This window comes from Eleutherodactylus coqui, chromosome 4 (genome assembly GCF_035609145.1).
Source record: "Eleutherodactylus coqui strain aEleCoq1 chromosome 4, aEleCoq1.hap1, whole genome shotgun sequence".
Taxonomy (NCBI): domain Eukaryota; kingdom Metazoa; phylum Chordata; class Amphibia; order Anura; family Eleutherodactylidae; genus Eleutherodactylus; species Eleutherodactylus coqui.
Window position 1 is genome coordinate 64,150,471 of NC_089840.1, and position 22,045 is coordinate 64,172,515.

General features: G+C 43.1%; 1 protein-coding gene across 1 annotated transcript in view; it reads left to right on the forward strand.

Annotated features, from left to right (window-relative positions):
• SPAG5 (sperm associated antigen 5) overlaps nucleotides 1-22,045 on the forward strand; it is a 61,151-nt gene that overhangs the window by 30,422 nt on the left and 8,684 nt on the right. The window contains exons 12-20 of the mRNA XM_066599598.1: nucleotides 1,174-1,308; nucleotides 2,046-2,118; nucleotides 5,222-5,369; nucleotides 10,009-10,059; nucleotides 10,879-10,993; nucleotides 16,587-16,720; nucleotides 17,077-17,245; nucleotides 19,780-19,873; nucleotides 21,159-21,239. Of these exons, the coding sequence (XP_066455695.1) occupies nucleotides 1,174-1,308; nucleotides 2,046-2,118; nucleotides 5,222-5,369; nucleotides 10,009-10,059; nucleotides 10,879-10,993; nucleotides 16,587-16,720; nucleotides 17,077-17,245; nucleotides 19,780-19,873; nucleotides 21,159-21,239 (1,000 nt within the window). The remainder of the gene's footprint in view (nucleotides 1-1,173; nucleotides 1,309-2,045; nucleotides 2,119-5,221; nucleotides 5,370-10,008; nucleotides 10,060-10,878; nucleotides 10,994-16,586; nucleotides 16,721-17,076; nucleotides 17,246-19,779; nucleotides 19,874-21,158; nucleotides 21,240-22,045) is intronic.

Consider the following 22,045-nt stretch of genomic DNA (forward strand, 5'->3'; position numbering starts at 1 on the left):
CATTTTCGTGCGGGTCTCCCGCAGGCTTCTATTGAAGCCTATGGAAGCCTTCCGGATCCGCGGGAGACCTAAAATCAGAATAAACTCACCTGCTCCGGACGATGCGGATCTTCCCTCCTTCGCGGCCGGATCTTCTTTCTTCGGCCCGGCGGATGTGCCCGGCGCATGCGCGCGCAACGCCGCCGGCATGCTGAGCACATCCGCTGGGCCGAAGAAAGAAGATCCGACCGCGAAGGAAGGAAGGTCCGGAGCAGGTGAGTTTATTCTGATTTTAGGTCTCATGTCCGCGGGGCAGGAGGGACCCGCTGCGGATTCTACATGAAGAATCCGCGGCGGGCCTGATTTTCCCCGTGGACATGAGGCCTAAGGAGTTTGAAAGGGGGACGATTCTCCATCTGTCAGATTATCGGGATGCCGATGGGCATCTAGTAAAGGGCCCCCATGTCTGCTATGTATGTGAGTCTTAGGCCTTCCTAAAGTAGGCATCTGCCTGTCTCTTCAGACAGGCTTCACAGGTTGTGCCTGTGTTTTCTAGACCAGTAGTGGTCAACTTGGCATATTTACGGGGTTCACATTTGCACCCTCTTAACTCATTTTAATCTCTACACATTACAATCAGTGTCCACTTCCCCCACATATGCAGCATTAGAGGTATTTTCACTTATGCGGTCGCTCTCTGTTATATTTTGGAAGATATAGAAATATCTACATATCCCACCACTGATCTAGATGGGCCTTCTTCATGCAGAATATGAACTTCGACAAAGCCCAAGAAAAATAGCCAGCAAAAGTTGTGTAAAGCCAGTTGTAGTAGATTCAGTATGTCCAGTGGGATGTAGGACTAGTATTCTAACAGCTGCTCGATGCCAGGGCTGAGTGATAAATCTCCATTCTAGCTGTAAACCCGTATGATAAACTCTAACTTCCATTGTAAATGCAGGCCTCGTAAAGGCTATTTACACTTTTACTGATTTTCTCCAACCCTACTGTGCCTGTATGGATGTTTACAAGCCTCTACACGCTCTATGGCCCACTGTTAGCAACAATGGTGCCGTGTGTAGTGGACCTTTTCATTCTACTACCTTTAAGAAGTTTCGGCTTTTTTCTATGGCCTTTTCTTTCTAGATTTAGAATACATTTTGCCTGACCTTTTTTCTTCTGTTTCCCTGCTAGTGCTCTCAGGCAAAGGAGTTGATGTCTCGATACAGACATCTGTTTGACGTTATGAAGGAGAAGACCCAATCTGCACTTGAACAATATGAAGGAATTGTAATGGAAAGGGACGTGGCAGTTCTTGAAAATGAGAAGGTAAATTGTAGACTGAATGAATGTCTGATCTGGTCAGTAAACCAAGAGCAAAAACACTTTTTGGAACCTCATTGAGAAAGTTATGCTTTGAGCATACTGCCCTCTACTGGCCATGCTGTCTTAAATCTTCTTTGCTCATCTGTACATGATATACGAGTATTTGCTTTTCTCGGTGATCCAGGATGTCTTGTCTGTGAACTTCTAACTCTTGTAGTTTTTTTTTTTCTTATTAGAGGCTTTCTTAATTACACAGCAGTCATCCATTTTTTGTATGTGTAATATATCCATGAAACTTACTGCACAGAGATTCATCAATTTATGTATACAAAATTTTAATGAGAAGGTCATATGAAGTAGGGAAAATCTTTTAACCATAAGCTTAAATGGGATGTCTTTTAAATTAAGCAAGCCTGGCGATTGGCTAATTACCATATGTAAAGCTTATGAAATTGTCATGATACTGGGTAAGTGTGGCCAACCATACCTGCAGTGTCCACATGGTTTGGTCAGGTCTGCAAGAGTCTGGGCCTCTTGGCTGCTCTTCACTGTGACTCATAGATAGGAGTCTCAGGCGTGGGACCGTCCCCTTTGACACCTATAACCCTGTCATGGCTGCTCCCTCAACAGACTGCTTACTGTTAAACAATCTCTCTTCCTATATTTATGTATTATACGCCTATTTGTATGTAAGATTGTCTTATCCAAAGCTTAACATCTACATTTTTTGGTTCTGTTAGCTATGCGGTTATTTAGAAAGCATGAATTCTCAAACCGAACAGATGAAGCTGGAGAATTCACGCCTGGGTTCAGGTTTGTTTGATTCATATACCTTTTTGGTGGAAGCAGTGACTATACATTCAGTGTCCACTTTATTAGAGACACCGCATTTGTATGAAAATCAGACCTGTAACTTTGGAGTGCAGCATCAAATAAAGTGTCAGATTTCTGTGGATAAGTTTCACTATGAATCCACATTAGAATAGGTCAATTGAGCGATCTGAGGAACATCAAACAAGGCATGGTCATGGTTGCCAGCCTTGCTGCGGTAAGATTTCAAAATGCCATCCTTCTAGGTTTTTTTTAACGCAGTGGTGTTGAGAAAACCAAGAATGGTGTGATGGGGAAAAAAGATCCAGATAAAGGGAATTCAGCGGATGTAAACAGAGGATGATGACAAGAATCATTATGACAAACTGGTTGAGCACAGCCAAGCAAATTGCAGCCAAAAAACCCCACTGGTGTTCCAACTAACGTGTACGAACACACAACACATCGTCCCTTAGAACGGTTGGGCTATAATAGCTGATGACCAGTTTGGATGAGATTCCTGTCTAAGAGGGAAAAAGAAGAAAAGAAATGGAGAGGGAACCGGAGGACCTACTAGTATACTATATTAGAAATGAATGGTATAAAGCACACTTTGAGGTAAGGAGAAAGCAAAACCATCTCGCACCCCTAACTACCCACACAGTGTCCAGGATTGCTCAAAGGATGACAGGTGGCACTAATCTTCAATCCACATAGGACCTTTTATTATAATAATAATAATAAATCTTTTTGTATAGCGCCAACTTATTCCGCAGCTGTCATTAAATGTACACCAAGGTCCAATGCGTTTTGGGGAGCAGAAACAATTAGTCCCTTCCTCGGGATCGACTGCTTTTAATTTTCTCCTGAGTAAGGAGACTTCAAGGCCCATTTAGACAAAGATAATCTTTCAAATGATTGATGGTTTTAGTGTTTTTTTCCTTTTTTTTATTTTTTATTTTTACATAAAGTGTTCATGTCCACTGATGGCCATTAACACTTTATCATCTCCATTTGCACGTAAAAGGGCCTCCAGGAGCTGTTTGCAGAGCCCAGTGTGTGATTAATTACACACCCAGCTGTGCACGCAGCTGCATTGTTCTCTTCGGGGGGGATCAGCAGATTACAATGTTAAATGCCAGCACCCAGCAGATTACAATGTTAAATGCCAGCTCCCAGCAGAGATAACAGCCTGTTGACTACTGAGAGATATAGGTGTTTGCTTTAGCTCTCGTAGCTGAACCATGGATTTTAAGTTCACCTTAAAATCCTCATTCAAACGATAAGTGCCCAATGCCTGCATGTGAGGATTATCGCTTAAATTTGGTCGCTTGAACAAATTTTGAGCGATAATCGTTGCGTGTAAATGGGCCTTTACTGTATCTGCTGCTTACATTTTTTTTTTTTTTTGCATCACAGAAGGGGAAAGAAAAAATTAAAAACAATCACAGAAAATGGCCATTACTTACTGACTGAGGAGTGCATATAGATGCATCCTCTCACCATGCAGGTAGCTGACTACCAAGTGGAGGAGCCAATAACACCTGTGCAGGACACCGATAAGACAACCATTCACACTGCCTCTTGATAATGAGGGGGGTGGATGCTTGGCGTATACTCCCACACATAGTGGATACAGGGTGCCAGACCATTCTGATATATGTAGTTCACCATGCAGACCAGCAACCTATTAATGACGCCATGATAATTCGGCGGGTTGCCCTGCATATCCTTCAGTGAACCACATTGGTACTGCCACCCTGGGCTCCCCCTGGAGTCTTAATGCCACACTGCATGTGAATGATAGATAATAAATGCAAGGCATTGGTTGGATGTTGGCCAAGATACATGAGCCCACTAACCACTTCACTGTTCCTTGCGTTATAGTGGGTCCCTACACTAATATAAATGTATCACAGAAGGGGAAACAAAAAGTTAAAAACAATCACAGGCATTCTCTGTTTTCATTCTGTTTCCCCTTTGCTTGGTATGACTTCCCTGCGAGTTTAGGAAAAAAGTTGATAAATGCATATGGAAGAGGATCTAACCACTCGTCATATTGGTTATTAGTACCAGTTTAAACTTGGTGTGGTACCAATGGGTAACACACACCTACCAATGGGTAACAGATACCTAATTTAGGGTTTAATTTTTATACTTGTGATCCATGAGGTGCCCTTTTGTGAATTTTTTTTTTACTGTCTAAAGAGAAACAGAAAGGCGACGATCACTGGGCAAAAGAACGTAAAAATGTGAACACTGAGCAGTGGAAAAGCATGGCCTAGTCAGATAAATCCGTATTTCTGTTGCACCATCCTGATGGGAGGGTTAGTGAAGAAAAAAATGTGATGGGTGTGGGCGCAGCTGGCCGAAATATAAAGTTCAGTAGAATACAGAAAGTAAGCTCAGCGTCTCCGTTTTATTTTAAACCTAGCACAAAAAGATGTTTCGGGGCAACGCCCCTTCCTCAGAACTCTGCCTGGTACACCATGCACATACCAATAGCAACTAGGTCTTCTCTACGACCCTCCAGCTAGAGATTGCTGTGATTGGCTGAGCCACTGCGCTCGTGATCCAATCAGAGTCAACGCTTGATCAACAAATCACAGCCATTCAATGAATGATATCATTGAATGACCGTGATTTGTTCATCGAGCACCGGCCCTGATTGGCTGAGCCACGTGATACAATCCCAGCATTCTCTTGCTGGAGGCGGGGTATTCAAGCCTCGTTACCAGGAAGAGAATGCTCTCTCAGCGCTGAGGACTACATGGAAGACTGCTGCAGCGCCAGAGACCAGCGAGAGGGACCCGAACGCCGTCTGCCACCATGCTTGTAGAATGATTTCGCCAACTAGTGGAATCTGTCACAATTAATTGCTGTGGTTCTGAAAGCCAAAAAAAGGTGATACCAGATGTGTGTCGCTAATAAGGTTCAGTGTATACTCGCCATTGTCATCTGTGATTTGAACCAATTTACACAAATATAACAGATAGTAACTTTGAAATGCAATTACTAGACCAAAAATATAGTTAAAACCCTCCATGCAATTCCTTCTGAACGATTGATTCAGCAGCCGTATTATTTACACACTGTTTTGTTTTAGAACTGGAATCTCTTATGGGTACTTTGTGTACACGGAAAGTTGAAATTGAGCAACTGAAGGAAGAAAAACTTGAACTTGAGGACCTGCTTTCTGCTAAGAATACATCTATGAAACTGCTAGAAAAAGAGCTGAATGAGGCGACTGCTCGGTATGAGTAATGGCATTTATTACTACTAGCCTTCAGCATATACTTGAATATGCAAGGTTACAAATATCAGGCGGTCTCCCTTTATCCCCCCTTTCCTGCTAGGGCCCACATGTCATGATTTTTGCCAGACTCTCTTGCTTGCGTCTGCGTAACCATGTCAGCTACAGGCACTTAGGACCTCATCCTGAAAGGCAAAAGAGGGTTTCTGACAGATGATAGAATTATGCTGCAAATACTTGTCTCGGCCACCCACATCCTCCCCGACTCCATCTGTTACTTGTCATAGTAGGCATTAAAAAGTATTGTATTCGCCACAACCATCTTATTACCTCTCTTGCAGGGACAGACTTCTTCTATTCTGCTATACGCAGCATCCGACAGCATGCAGACTTGCTTCCCCTTGCCATACACGGCAGATTGCACATGGCAAACTTAGAATTTGCAGAATTATATAGCGATTGCAAGTATTAATCAGCCACAGTACCTTTTTTTACTGTCGGACTCTATAACAAGATCATATAGTCTTGCTGAGTACCGCACAGCTCATATAACAATCACTGGACGATGTTGTTTTGTTCTAGATTTATAGAGTTGGACGGGACCTCCAGGGCCATCAGGTCCAACCCCCCCCCCCTGATCAGTGCAGGATCACTAAATCATCCCAGACAGATGTTCGTCCAGCCTTTGTTTTGAACACTTCCATTGAAGGAGAACTCACCACCTCCTGTGGTAACCTGTTCCACTCAGTGATCACCCTCACTGTCAGAAAGTTTTTTTTCTAATATCTAATCTGTGTCTCCTTCCTTTCAGTTTCATCCCATTGCTTCTAGTCTTTTCTAGTACAAATGAGAATAGGGCTGATCCCTCTGCACTGTGACAGCCCTTCAGATATTTGTAGACCTCTATTAAGACTCCTCTCAATCTTCTTTTTTGCAAGCTAAACATTCCCAGATCCTTTAACCGTTCCTAATAGAACATTACTTGCAGACCGCTCACCTGCCTGATAGACAAACTAGAGCAAGATCAGAGAAGAGCTGTGTCTTTTTTTTTTTTTTTTAATAAAGTGGGGTGCCCAGAACTGGACACTGTATTCCAGATGAGGTCTGACTAAAGAAGAGTAGAGGGGGATAACTGCCTCACGTGATCTAGACTCTATGCTTCTCAATAAATCCCAAAATTGTGTTTGCCTTTTTTGCTGCTGCATCACACTGTTGACTCATGTTCAGTCTGTACTATAAGTATGCCCAAGTCTTTTTCACATGTTCTGCTGCTTAGCTCAGTTCTTCCCATTCTGTATGTGCTTTTTTCCATTTTTTTTTTTGCCCAGATGTAGTATCTTGCATTTGTGCTTGTTAAATACCATTCTGTTAGTCGCCACCCACTGTTCAAGCTTTTCTAGATCTTTTTGAATTCTCTTTCTCCGTCTCCCTCTCCCAGCTTTGTGTTTGAAAATTTGATCAGCTTCCCATCAATTCCCTCCCCCAGGTCATTTATAAAAAATGTTGAACAACACTGGGCCTAGGACAGAGCCTTGTGGTACCCCACTAGATACATTCCTCCACTTGGATGTGCAGCCATTTATGACCACTCTTTGAGTACGATCACTCAGCCAGTTGTGAATCCACCTACCTGTTGCCTTGTCAATCCCATATTTGGTCATTTTTAAAAAAAGGATGGTATGAGATACTTTAACAATAAAGACAAAGACCGTATAGGTCGACATGTCGCATGTCTGTTGTATACCATGGAGTTATATTAAACCGTTTGGATTCTTTGATATAACCATATGAAATGGATATGAGTTCCTGAATGCTGCACACTTATCTATATCGTTGGAGTGCTTACTGAAGATCGGTGGGTCAACGATCACTGTGTGCTGGCACCAGGCATTGATTGCTCCCACACTGCGTGGACATTTAACCGTGTGCCGCTGACTGTCTTTTTGCTTCTTGGCATGAGATACTTTGTCAAATGCTTTACTAAAGTCAAGATATAGTATATCTACTGCATTTTCCTGATCAACCCAGTCGATGAGTCAATCATACAAAAAAATTAGATTCGTCTGGCATGACTTGTTTGTTACAAACCCATGCTGGTTCTGGCTTATTACTCCATTCTCCTCCAAGTACTTGCATGCCTGCTGTTGAAGGCCGGCTGCACATGACCAGATTTGCATTGCGAAATCCGGAGCAGGCGATGGCCTCCAGGTCACGCAGCAAATACCTCCCATAGCATGCTATGCAAAAGTGATTCTTCCTGCAGATGAGTGGAAATAAATTGATGTTTCCGCTCGCAGGGGGAAGATCACAGCATGCTCTATTTTTGAGCGGATTCTGCTCAGACCGCTTCCATTGAAGTCAATGGAAGCCGTCCGACCCACGGCCTGTCCGCAATTAACATTGCGGGAAAGTTCACGTAATCCGCGCCATCGCCTAGCGACGGCGTGGGAAAATCTACTCCACATGTCTGACGGCAAGCCATCTGGACCATCCACAGTACAGAAAAAAGATGACTACTAGAGGTACGCAGAGTCGCTGGCTGCAGTCAGGGCTGGATTTCGCATGCGGAATACTGCTCTGCTGTGTGCAGCTGGCCTAATAGTTTGTTCAGAGATCTTTCCCGGTATAGAAGTCAGGCTCACAGGCCTGTAGTTTCCTGGGTCCACCTTCTTCCCTTTTTTGAAAAATAGGACAACATTTTTTTTCCCTGTTCTCCAGGATTTTTCATAGATTACAGCGAGTGTTGCAGCAATTACCTCTGCTGCTTCCTTCAGTATCCCAGGATGTAATTCATCTGGACCTTGAGACTTAAATTTATTGAAGTTAGCCAAGTGTTCCCTCACCATCTATCTGCATATAGATAGCCTGCATTCTTTTATTTCCCCAATAGCACAGGGAAGATCAGTTGATGTTCCATCTACTTTATGAGAGAAAACAGATACAAAATAGGAATTTAAAAGTTTGGCCTTTTTAACAGCATTTTTGACCTCTGTTGCAAACCTAAATTCATTATTAGCTTTAGATAAGCTCTCTAGATTTCCACAGCCTCCAGTCAGTCCATGGCTAGGCTGGAAAATCCCTTTATAACCCTGCTATTCAGATGTTTACCATTCTTCTCTCTTACACAGGCGGGGTAGTTATGTGATGCTGCTTGCCCCTTCTGGCCAAGTTGTATAACTACGTGAAGCAGCCGTTACTTCAGTTTGTCAAGTTATTCAGCTGGGTATGGCGCTCAGTGCTGGCAGTTTTACAGGTGTCATGATGCTAAGGGGTACTTGATCCTCACAGATTATAAGGACTAGTAAGCACATTCTGTCTTTCTAATACCTTTCCCTCAGTTCCAGATGTCATGCACATCTTCAGTGACTAATCCTCGTATACTTGGCTTAGTATGTAATTTCCCTTTCCCATTCACCCTCCCTGGTTGACAGATCATTGTCCATGCTGGCATCCTGGTAACGTTCTCATCTGATTTCACCATGGCAGTTCTTCCGAGGCCCCAGGCCTCTCGGGAGCTGATTGTTCTCAGTTACTATAATTTTCCTCGCCAGGGGGATTCTGAGGTTTTATTTCGCATGCTGCTGTACAGATTCTTCAAAACTTTCTTCATGACCCATTCTCCATCACCACCTCCTGGTTCTCCTATTTGTCTCCTAATAAATGATTCTCCTCTACTGGGAGCTGTACCGCTTTGATGGAGCAATGGGACAGACACTTACAGCATGCTGAGTCGCGTTCTTCAGCAATGTTGGCTCTCCAGTGATCTATTGCCCCTCTAAGAGGACATTCCCTTCCTTCATTTCCAAGACAGAATTCACAAGAATTCTGTCTTTGGATTATAAAGTACGTTATTTTCGGTATCCTTTGATCCTTTCGGCACCAAACCTACTTCACTCGTTCTCTACTTAAGGTCACTCGAAGCCATCTGCCTCAATGTCCTACCTAGCTAATTGTGCATGCATGCAAAAAAAAAAAAAGGAAAAACAATTTATTATTTTGCCACGGCCATATCCGCTCCAGTCTCAAGTCTGTCTTTTACCTCCGCTCCTACTTCAATCACTTGTACCTGGTGATCTCTGTATGTGCCTACCGCCGGCTAGTCTGTCTATACTGGCTAAATTACAAGGGTATAACATCCTACAAAATTTGCAAGCACTTCCTAGTCATTTGGATGCCTCCAAGCTTCATTATCTCTTAGTCCTACAGAAAGCCTTTCTTGGCAGCCACCAGCGAACTTGTTGCCTATATGTGCCCACTGGGAATAGGATGCCCACTCTACATTTTTCTTTGTCCCTCCCCCTTGGGCACTGCTTAGAAAAAACATCCCAAAGTCTACTCTGTTTGTCAGTGACACGGAGGAGAAAACAGGATTATAGTTACTTATGGCAAGAGCTATATCCAAGGTCTACTGTGGTCCGCCCGTCCCCCTCCATGACCGTGGTGAGAGAGGAATTTTTTTTTGTAACAAAAATACGTCCGTCCCCCCCCCCCCCCCAAAAAAATAAATTTCTGACAAAAACTAATTGCCCTAAGCAAAAATGCCCAATCTGACAACGCCATGTGTACCGAACACATATGTTTTTGAAAGTGAAACACATAAGTCTTTCCTGTGGTTGATCGTATTATTAATTTCATTTCAGAGGACATGAATATCAGGATCGAATCAAGCACCTGGTTGAACAGATTTCAGTGTAAGTAATTAAGAAAATAATTTCGGCTAGGGTTACACTGCAACTTCGGTTTTCAGATTTCAACAAGAAAAAGGTGTCTTTTTTTTTTTTTAATCAGATTTCCGCACAGAAACGTCACCTCTGATGCGCCGACTCTGCTCTCCGTATGTGCTGACTGGGTGACAGCTGGCACATAGCAGAGCAGACAAGACGCCGGGAGGAGGTAAGCTGCGGTGGTCACTGCAGGGGCACAGCTCGCATCCCGCTGCGAGAAACCGACCGGACCGACCCGGCCGTCTGCAGGAGGCCATAGAGGGAGGCTTAAAATAAATCTGGCCTCAAACTTATCGGTTTCTAGACCCCAATTTGCATTATCCTTCAGTGAAACTCTTAAAAAAACCGATCCAAGTTTCATTGACATTTAGTTACCCCAATCCTATTTTTCCTGGCTTAATTCTTTGTAATGTTTCAGGTTTGTTTTTTTTTTATACTTTTTTTGCTTTTTGTTGTTTCACTGCTGCTGTAGGACAAACTTGAAATAGTAGATGCCATTGCCTGTATGAGAGAAAGCAGCACAGAGTTTACCCAGATCAGTGTTTTGTGACCGGTTACGAGGATATATCCATCGTATCGGACTCCCAGCTGATCCTCAGGGGGTCAATATATATATTTTTTTCTTCTATTCATTAAAGTCAATTAAAGAAAAGAAAAATAAGATGTTATTTACTTGTTTGTCACGTCTGATACATCACACATTTGATGGCGTGTGCCTGATAAAACAGGTTTTTTTATCATGTTTAGCTGGTTAGTGCAGTAACTTTATTTCTTCTGCTATATCAGTTTGGAGAGGGATTTGTCAGAGACCTTAAACCAGAAACAGGACCTACAGAAAGGGCTGGAGATGGTTGCAAACGAACATGCTTCCCAAATCACGTATTACACGGAGAGCCTTGAGGTAACGGATTGCTTATAATACTGCTTGAAACTTTTACCATTCAACTGCAGAAGTTATGATCGTCTGACGCTTGTTTAGGGCACGGAATTGCCAAATCTAGGACAAGATTACATCTGATTGAAAGACAATGATAAACACTTCCCTCCTGAAGATTGTGTACCCTTAAAATCACATTTTACTTGCTTTTCTATAACCATCCAATAATTCAGAACATTTGATGATCCAACACCCTGTCGCCACCGAACACCAACATAAACTAAGTTATAGTGCCATTCAGTTAGGTGGAGGATGTGGTATTGTGTTTTTTTTGGGGGGGGGGGGGGGGGCTGTTTTTTTTCATAGTCACCCGTTCCTGCAGTGTCCACTGGTGAAGTCTGCACACAGCCTGAAAATCTAAGTCCGCCTGCACCGTGGATCTGCAGCAGTGCCATCCATAGCATGCTATGGAAAAACTCCTTTTCCTGCAGACTTGTGGAAACCAATTGCGGTTTTTCGCAAACGGAGGAAAAATGGCAGCATTCTCCATTTTTGCGCATTTTGAAGTCAATGAAAGCTGTCCGACCCGTAGCCCGTCCACAATTAACATTGCAGGCAGGTCGCAGTTCCCACTTCATCACCTAGCGACAGAGAGTTAAAAAAAAAAAAAAGGATTGAAAAAAAAAAAATCAGTACTGCGCATGTCCAACAATGAGCCGCGGGGTTCATCCACAGTACTGATAAAAGAGGGAAAGACAGGTACATGTGGACGCCGCTGCTGTCAGGGCTTGGTTCCGCCGTTGGATTCACGGAACCCCGCGCTGCCGTGTGCAGGCGGCTTAACACTCTTCAGACCATGCACGGACATCGTCCTCAGCGGACACCAGTGGGAGCAGGTGAGTATAAAAAATCCCCTCCCATCATCTCACCTCACAGCTGCATAATTTGATTTATGGCGGTATGCGGTGGTGACAGGTTCCCTTTAATGTCAGACATTTTCCACGAAAATGTTGTTTTCTACCTCCTGACATACCTACTTTGGTAAATACTTGTATTATTCATGAAATAATGTTTTCTTAGAACTCTTAGTATTGTCATTACTTTGTTATTCTTCCTGGAAATGTCTGTAGAGACCTAAATCCAGTTGGTATCACCTGGGTGTTCATTTATTCAGAGTCATAGAATCTTAGAATGGTAGAGTTGCAAGGGACCTCCAGGGTCATCTGGTCCAACCCCCTGCTCAATGCAGGATTTACTAAATCATCCCAGACAGATATTTGTCCAGTCTCTGTTTGAACACTTCCATTGAAGGAGAACTCTCCACCTCCCGTGGTAACCTGTTCCACTCATTCATCACCCTCTGTGTGATAAATGAGTGGAACAGGTTACCACGGAAGGTGGAGAGTTCTGTGTTTCCTCCCTTTCACTCTCATCCCATTACTTCTACTTTTCCTTGTGCAAATGGGAATAGGGCTGATCCCTCTGCACTGTGACGGCCCTTCAGATATTTGTAGACAACCTTCTTTTTTGCAAGCTAAACCTTCCCAAATCTTTTAACCGTTCCTCATAGGACATGATTTGCAGACCGCTCACCATCTTGGTAACTCTTCTCTAAACTTGTTGCAGTTTGTCTGTCTTTTTTAAAAGTGGGGTGCCCAGAACTGGACACAGTATTCCAGATGAGGTCTGACTAAGTAAGAGTTGAGGGGGATAATGACCTCACGTGATCTAGACTCTATGCTTCTCTTAATACATCCCAGAATTAGGTTTGCCTTTTTGGCTGCTGCATCACATTGTTGACTCATGTTCAGTCTATGATCTATTAGTATACCTATTCCTGGATCCACCTTCTTGCCTTTTTTGACGATGGGGACAACATTTTGACCTTCTCCAATTTTCTGTGACTTTTCTCCATAGCTTTTCAAAGATTACGGCGAGTGGTTCAGCAATTGCCTCCTCTGTTTCCTTTAGTATCCTAGGATGCAATTCATCTTGACCTTGAGACTTGAATTCATTTAAGTTAGCTAAGTGTTCCCTCACCATCTCTCTGCTTATACAGTAGATAGCCTGCGTTCTTTTATTCCCCCAATAGCACTGGAAAGATCAGTTGTTCCATCTACTTTCTGAGAGAAAACCGATACAAAATAGCAATTTAACAGTTTGGCATTCCCAACAGCATTCTTAACCAATTTTACCATTTTCATCTTGTAAGCATCCAATAGCATTTTTGACTTTTCTTTTGCTTTTGACATACCCCCAAAATCCATTTTTATTGCTTTTGGCCTCTGTTGCAAGCCTCAATTCATTATTAGCTTTTCTGACACTTGCCAAACAGTTTCTGCAGACCACTTTATATTCTTCTTTAGGTATTCCCCGCCCTTTGCATTTGATAAACATATTTTTCTTCCTAACGTGTGTAAGTTCTGAGTTCATCCATCCTGGTCTCTTTAAATGCTTCCTATTCTTCCTTCTTTTAGGAATTGTTAACAATTGTACTTTAAGAATCTCATTTCACAATATTTCTCAACCTTCTTGGACATTTCTGTCCTTAAGAACATCCATCCATTGGATCCTTCCTACCCTCTTTCTGAGTTAATTAAAATCTGCCTTTCTGTACCCCTTTCTCATCTGCTCTGTTCTGTTCTTTTGTGGGCAGAGTCATTTCTTGCTGTACCTCTTTCTCATCTGCTCTGTTCTTTGTGGGTAGAGTCATTTCTTGCTGTACCTCTTTCTCCTCTGCTCTGTTCTTTTGTGGGCAGAGTCCTCTCTTGCTGTACCTCTTTCTTCTCTGCTCTGTTGTTTGTGGGTAGAGTCATTTCTTGCTGTACCTCTTTCTCCTCTGCTCTGTTCTTTGTGGGCAGAGTCATTTCTTGCTGTACCTCTTTCTCCTCTGCTCTGTTCTTTGTGGGCAGAGTCATTTCTTGCTGTACCTCTTTCTCCTCTGCTCTGTTCTTTGTGGGCAGAGTCATTTCTTGCTGTACCTCTTTCTCCTCTGCTCTGTTCTTTGTGGGCAGAGTCATTTCTTGCTGTACCTCTTTCTCCTCTGCTCTGTTCTTTGTGGGCAGAGTCATTTCTTGCTGTACCTCTTTCTCCTCTGCTCTGTTCTTTGTGGGCAGAGTCATTTCTTGCTGTACCTCTTTCTCCTCTGCTCTGTTCTTTGTGGGCAGAGTCATTTCTTGCTGTACCTCTTTCTCCTCTGCTCTGTTCTTTGTGGGCAGAGTCATTTCTTGCTGTACCTCTTTCTTCTCTGCTCTGTTGTTTGTAGGCAGAGTCATTTCTTGCCGTACCTCTTTCTTCTCTGCTCTGTTGTTTGTGGGTAGAGTCATTTCTTGCCGTACCTCTTTCTCCTCTGCACTGTTCTTTGTGGGTAGAGTCATTTCTTGCCGTACCTCTTTCTCCTCTGCTCTGTTCTTTGTGGGCAGAGTCATTTCTTGCTGTACGTCTTTCTCCTCTTCTCTGTTCTTTTGTGGGCAGAGTCACTTCTTGCTGTACCTCTTTCTCCTCTGCTCTGTTCTTTGTGGGTAGAGTCCTCTCTTGCTGTACCTCTTTCTCCTCTGCTCTGTTCTGTTCTTTTGTAGGCAGAGTCATTTCTTGCTGTACCTCATTCTCCTCTGCTCTGTTCTTTGTGGGTAGAGTCATTTCTTGCTGTACGTCTTTCTCCTCTGCTCTGTTCTGTTCTTTTGTGGGCAGAGTCCTTTCTTGCTGTACGTCTTTCTCCTCTGCTCTGTTGTTTGTAGGCAGAGTCATTTCTTGCTGTACCTCTTTCTCCTCTGCTCTGTTCTTTGTAGGCAGAGTCATTTCTTGCCGTACCTCTTTCTCCTCTGCTCTGTTCTTTGTAGGCAGAGTCATTTCTTGCCGTACCTCTTTCTCCTCTGCTCTGTTCTTTGTGGGCAGAGTCATTTCTTGCTGTACCTCTTTCTCCTCTGCTCTGTTCTTTTGTGGGTAGAGTAATTTCTTGCTGTACCTCTTTCTCCTCTGCTCTGTTCTTTGTAGGCAGAGTCATTTCTTGCTGTACCTCTTTCTCCTCTGCTCTGTTCTTTGTAGGCAGAGTCATTTCTTGCCGTACCTCTTTCTCCTCTGCTCTGTTCTTTGTGGACAGACTCATTTCTTGCTGTACCTCTTTCTCCTCTGCTCTGTTCTTTGTGGGCAGAGTCATTTCTTGTTGTACCTCTTTCTCCTCTGCTCTGTTCTTTTGTGGACAGACTCATTTCTTGCTGTACCTCTTTCTCCTTCTGCTCAGGAACCTGTACCGGGTCCTCCTGCGTCAGAACCTGGTACTGGTTCCCTAACAGTGTGAGTGCTGGCTGACTCCTGATTCTTCTGCTTTTTTGGGGTCACATGCTTCCATTCCTCTGCTTCTCTAGACATTTCTTTTCCTTCAACATTTTGAAGACTTTCTTCTACTCCTGTCAAGGAAATCCTCACCTTCCTTATAAGTTTCATTGTAGCTATTCTCTCCTGAAGTCTATGCACCTTTTCCTCCAGTAGAGACGCAAGCTTACATCTCTGGCAGGTGACTTTTGGCTTTCTTTGGTAGATCTGTAAACATATGGCATACATTGCAGCTCACCAGATGGCTCCTCTGCTTTTCCATGTTGTCTGTTGATGTCCACTTCCAAACCTATAAAGGTCAAGAATTGTAGTGAAGATAAATAACCTATAAGATACTACTAAGTGTACAACTTCGCGCGCCAGCTCCAATCTCTTGTCTGGCGATTGTTCTCCGAGTAGCTAGACGCAGCTAATCCTGGCAATCTTCCCGTTTACAGTGATTCTTTGCTCTTCCCAGAATGAACGGGGAATATGCAAATTATCTTCCTGCAGCTCCAATCTCTGGTCTGATACTGTGAGCACTGATTGGTCAGTATCGCGCTATCTAAGGACATGACCCTTTGACAAGGGAAACATTAACATCCTCATCTGGAATACCATGTCCAGTTCTGGGCACCTTAATTTAAAAAGACAAACTGGAACAAGTTCAGAGAAGAGTTACCAAGATGGTAAGCAGTCTGCAAATCATGTCCTGTGAGGAACGGTTAAAGGATCTGGGAATGTTTAGCTTGCAGAAAAGAAGGCTGAGAGGAGACTTTTTATAGCTGTCTACAAATATCTGAAGGGCTGTCACAGTGCAGAGGGATCAGCCCTGTTCTTATTTGTACAAGGAAAGACTAGAAGCAACGGGATGAAACTGAAAGGGAGGAGACGCAAATTAGATATTAGAGAGAACTTTCTGACGGTGAGGGTGATCAATGAGTGGAACAGGTTACCACGGGAGGTGGTGAGTTCTCCTTCAATAAAAGTGTTCAAACAAAGGCTGGACAAATATCTGTCTGGGATGATTTAGTAAATCCTGCAGTGAGCAGGGGGTTGGACCCGATGATCCTGGAGGTTCCTTCAAAGAATCCTAAACTGGTAGCGCTGGAACACCTGGTTGTCAATTTATTCAGGAGGAATAACTGGAAAGGCACAACACAAAGTTGAAGAAAGATGCTCCAAAATGGTTATTGCTTGAAGAATGCAGAAATTCGTAGCAGACAATCTGTTTTTAATTATATGGAACATGGATTTGATTCTCTGCTTTCCACGCCATACTCTGATAGATATTTTATATTTTTAGTTTCTTGAGCAGGAGAACAGTGTGTGTCGGGAGCAGGTGACAGAGGTTGAATCCCAGCTCAGAACCCATCATCGAACAGTGCTGGAAAGGAACTTTCAGTGTGAGGATCTGAAGGATACCATCAAAGACTTGCAGTAAGTGCAGACCAAATGTGCAAGAAAATCTAGCAAAAATGTATTTTTTTCTTTTATAATCTTAATGTTGGTAGGGTAATAGGCCGAAAATCATCCATTTGTCACAAAAAGTGCAAAATTAAGGCTCAGCATGGGAGCCATCTCACATGGGGAAAGGGAGGATTCTGGGATGAGATGATTTGTATTTTTCGAGCATTCCTTTGTATTCAGATAACTGCTCTAATATCCAATAGCTCTCTTTTATACGTCTTCCTTAAAACCTCAAAGCAATAACTAAATGACAAGTGTATATGTGAGAGATAGAGGATAGATAGAGAGAGAGAGATATATTTTATTTTTTATTTTTTTTCCTACAGGAAAGAAGTCAATGACTCCCAAGAGAAGCTGTCGCGCTCACAGAAGGAGGTGCAGAGCAGGATGATGAAACTGAACAAAGACATTTCAGACTCTTTCATGGAAATATTCAAAATCAAGTCCCAAATGCTGGAGCTGATAGAGAATCTGAGAGAAGATACAAAAAACGAGGTACATGAATCTCTTCCTTTGTTCTGCAGCTGAAGAAATCATTAAAAATGACCTTTTTTGTGTGCATAAAATTGAAGGCAAGAATAATAAGTTGGTGGCAATGCATGAAGGCACGGCATCCTGAAAGGGTGTTCTCAAAAATTAATTGTAATTAAAAGGGCTGTAATTAGAAAAACATGACTGCGTTATTTTAAAAAACAGTGCTACACCAGTCTACAGGTTGTGTGTGGTATTACAGTTTAGCCCTATACATAGTGATGAATTGCAATACCAAACACAACCCGTGGGCATGTGTGGCACACCCTTTTTTTTTTTTTTTTTTTTTTTTTTTTTTTTTAGAAGAAAGCATCCTGAGACCTTGTTCTCTGAAGGACTTGGAGGACATGTCATGTGAAGAAGTGTAGCCTTTTTATCCGAAAATCCAGTAGATCCCCAAAAATACTTTTGATTTCCAAAACAGGAAATTAAAAATTCTTAAAGAACAAAATTAGCATACCCCTCCATGTAAATCAACAGACTTCCCACAGAAGTTGGGCCCAAATGTCATGGTTGGGCTTGTTCCCACAATCCCCCATAACACCATACACTGTTCGGACATTAGATTTTGCACCTCTTAACTTAATGAGTCCAACTGATCATATTAAGACAGCAGGCAGCCGTGCCACATGAAGGAACTCTGTGCTGAACGCAACGGGGTATCAGATAAATGTTTAACTCTTTGGCAGCCATGGGTGGAGTTTATGTCCTCTGCGGAGTTTGAGAACCCGTTTTCCTAATGTATGATCTCTTGGAAGGAAGGAGCCTGTGATGATATTGGGTCCGCATGAAGAACATCTGTCGGATAAATTCTAGTGTAGTCCTACTCGTCGTCGCCCTCTCCTCTTGTCTTATCCTTTCCCACGGTCCTACGTAATACCCCTTTGTCTAATCCCTACATAAATGTCTATCCCTCCTTCCTTTACGTTATTTTCTAACTTACTTACTATATTTGAATTATTTTTCCCTTCCACCTCTGGTTGTTCCCTCAGTAATAACCAGTGAGTTTTGAGTTCTTTTATATTAAGACACACCTGCAAGGACATGGCTTACTTCTATCGCTTTACCTGAATGCAGTAGAGGGATAGACAGATGAGAAGTTAAGCTTACATTTGCTTTGATGGTATGTCATACTATGTCCTGCAGGATGTGGAAGTTAGAACGGTTTAGCCATTATGCATGCTACTTATGTTTTTGAGGTCCTGCAAGGCCTGATTGTTTGTTTCATGAAAAACCTTAATAAAGAGATTGAACAATATTAAGACGGCCGTTACAGATTTGTAAATGCTGTATTAGACTGAGTTCAAATTAGCATTTTGTTTTCCATTTCTCTGTTTGATCATAAGAGCAGGAGAACATAGAAAAACTGGACTAGTGAAATCCCCTTTGATTTCATTGGAATTTATTTTGTTTGCTTCCATTCCGTCTGGGCACACAGGGAAGTTTTTGGTTTTTTTTTCCCTCCACCAATTACGCTTATGCTTTAGAGATCTGTTAAATCACACTGCACCGTTTCATGTAAATCTAGAGCTAAAAAGAAACAGAAAAGGATCCATTTAAAGCTGATCAGGTTAGATAAGAACTGATGCAAATGGAACAGAACTATCTGGATTTTGATGTATCCATTTAATGGATCTGTTTGCATCAAGTCAGCACTGTCAAAGTTTTAGGATGCTCGGGGATAAAATCTCAGAATCCATGTGGGTCCCTTTAGGAAATCCTAGATGAGCTCTGATTTGGTTAGAGGTATTAGGGCTGTTTTTGTTCTAGTAGTAGTATTAGCCTGTAGATCATAGAATAATTTGCTTTACGATCTTTTTAAAACTTAAAGGGGTTGTCCCGCGATAGCAAGTGGGGTTATACACTTCTGTATGGCCATATTAATGCACTTTGTAATATACATCGTGCATTAAATATGAGCCATACAGAAGTTATTCACTTACCTGCTCCGTTGCTGGCGTCCCCGTCGCCATGGTGCCGTCTAATTTCAGCATCTAATCGCCCGATTAGACGCGCTTGCGCAGATGGGTCTTTTCCCTTCGGCTCGGCAGCAGCGGCGTTCTGGCTCCGCCCCCTTGTACGCGTCATCGCGTAGCTCCGTCCCATGACGTGTGCCGATTCCAGCCTCCTGATTGGCTGGAATCGGCACATGTGATGGGGCGGAGCTACGCGATGATGCGTACAAGGGGGCGGAGCCAGAACGCAGCTGCTGCCGAGCCGAAGGGAAAAGACCCATCTGCGCAAGCGCGTCTAATCGGGCGATTAGACGCTGAAATTAGATGGCACCATGGCGACGGGGACGCCAGCAACGGAGCAGGTAAGTGAATAACTTCTGTATGGCTCATATTTAATGCACAATGTACATTACAAAGTGCATTAATATGGCCATACAGAAGTGTATAACCCCACTTGCTGCTTCGGGACAACCCCTTTAAAATTTCCACTGGTCTCCCCAATGTTATGTTCCTACTGCATAAACTTATAATTCTTTTCTTTAGGTAATACAGAGTTTACCCTGGTCACAAACACCTGGCCGGGGTCTTGTACCATTGAAGGAGGAAGAACTAATGACTACGAATATCAGTGCAGCAGGTCAGAATTTCACATTAGTTGGAGTAGTTTGGGAAGGGTCCCAGTACATGAGCGTCAGCTGCTACCACTATTGCTCACAATTAACTGCTAATTGCTAGGCTGCACCTTGACTTGAAACATTGACAAGCCAATGTACATCCCAGCAACTGGCACTAGAGGGGTTGTTCCACTTTTTAGATTGGCGATCTGCTGCTTGAGATCCCCACCAATCATAGATCATCCCTGGGCCGGTCACTGTTTGTTTGGAGCTGTCTTTGGCCGGAAGCAGACTGCTCTGTATCTTAGGCAATGGCCTTGGCTGGTATTACATGCTGTGTTCAATTCAATGGGACTTAGTATGTAATGAGTCAGGGCCACTGCGCAGTGTACGGAGCTATCTGCTTCTGGCACAAAGATATCTCCGTATTGACAGTGACTGGCTCGGGCATCCTGACCAGCTGACCCCTACTGATCTGCTATTGATGACTAAAGGCCCATTTAGACACAACACTTATCGCTCAAAATTCACTCAAAAGCAGTCTTTTGAGTGATTAATCGTTGTGTCTGACTGCACTGACATCATGCAGTTTTCGTTATCCCGTCACTCATCGTTGTCTTTCAGCATGCTGAAAGACAACGATGAGCCTTATCAGGGATTTACAGCGGGATACAGCTTATACTATTGTTTCAGCTGTATCCCGTCCCTGATAACAACAGGCTGGGTATAAAGAACAGAGTGGTCCAGCTCTACTCTCCATACCAGCCGGGCGCTCAGAGCAGATAAGTTGTATGCAGAAGACAAGCGGGGACACCCTGCTTGTCATCTGCAGCCTCCACTCCGAGCGCACAGCTGGCGCTCGGAGAGGGGGGGGGAACAGCTGTATGCAGAAAACAAGCGGGAACACCCCGCTTGTCTTCTGCATTCTCCGATGGCAAGATGAGCGATCATCTTGCGCTGTAAATGACACAACGATGATCGCTCAAAAGTCGCTTGAGCGACATCTTTTGAGCGATTATCGTTGTGTCTAAATGGGCCTTTATTCTGAGGCTAGATCATCAGTAGTAAAAAGTGGGACTACCCTTTTAAAGGGAGAGTGTTGTAAGCTAACACTTTTTTTCGTTATTCGCATCCTGACACTTTGAACTCGAGGATAACTGAGCTCTTTGCATCATAATCTGTGATCAATTTCATTTGCTTCCATTGTGCTATATGAGATCTGCAAATCATTGCAGTCTTTTCTTCTGTACATTTACTAGACTTCAAATGCAGTCTCTTTTTTTTTTTTTTCTGTCATTTCCATTGTAGACTTGAAAGACCAAAGAGAAGGAATCGGGAGTAAAACCAGTGCATTTACTTTAGTTCACCCAGTAAGCTCCCCATCTGCTGGTAAGTCTTAAAAGTGTATCTCATTTTTCAGACAACTTATGCTCCTTTTAATAGCCTGTGTGTTTCATCAATCATGTAATATACTTTCATTATCTTTTTTTTTTACCACTGTAAATCATGGCTGAGGTCACTTTTAGGCATTCTGCTTGCCTAGCAACTGGGACATTAGGAAGTTGTTTTTTTTAGCTGTGGGGTAGGGGCTGTCTTCACAGGCTCCGCTTTCCTGCATTCACACAGCTCTCAGACCTGCAGTCAGTGTGTACACAATCTCTGTCTCTCCTGATCTTGTATATCCTGATCTAGGTATTATTTGTGTTAGTTTGCTGTGGGCAAAGCCGCATTGTACCCCTTTTACACAGGACAGAAATCTCACGATTCTGGTTTGCCCGAGCAAATGAGTCTGTGTTGTCATCACCAGCTTATTCGCTCTTGGGCAGCGTCTATAGGCTGAACAATTAGTGAACGAGAATCGCACAGTGTTTCACATTCCTATGTCAGGAACGCTATCTTTTCCCCTTAGGGAGAGCACCTAGAAGGTGAGTGAGAAGACTTATAAGGCCATTCATGCTCCTCTGGGTAATATGCAAATAAGGGAGATGGAACAATACCTCTGATGAGGGGCAAACACCCCGACACAGCTGTCTATGTATAAATTCTGGCTTAGCTTTCAATTCCCAGTCATTGTTACAAGGCTTGCATAAAAAGAGTCTAACATTGACTTGCAGGAATCCTGCCTTCCAATAGGTGATGCTGTAGAGGTATTCTTCCATCGCCCTTATTTGCACATTCCTACGTAAAAACCCTGA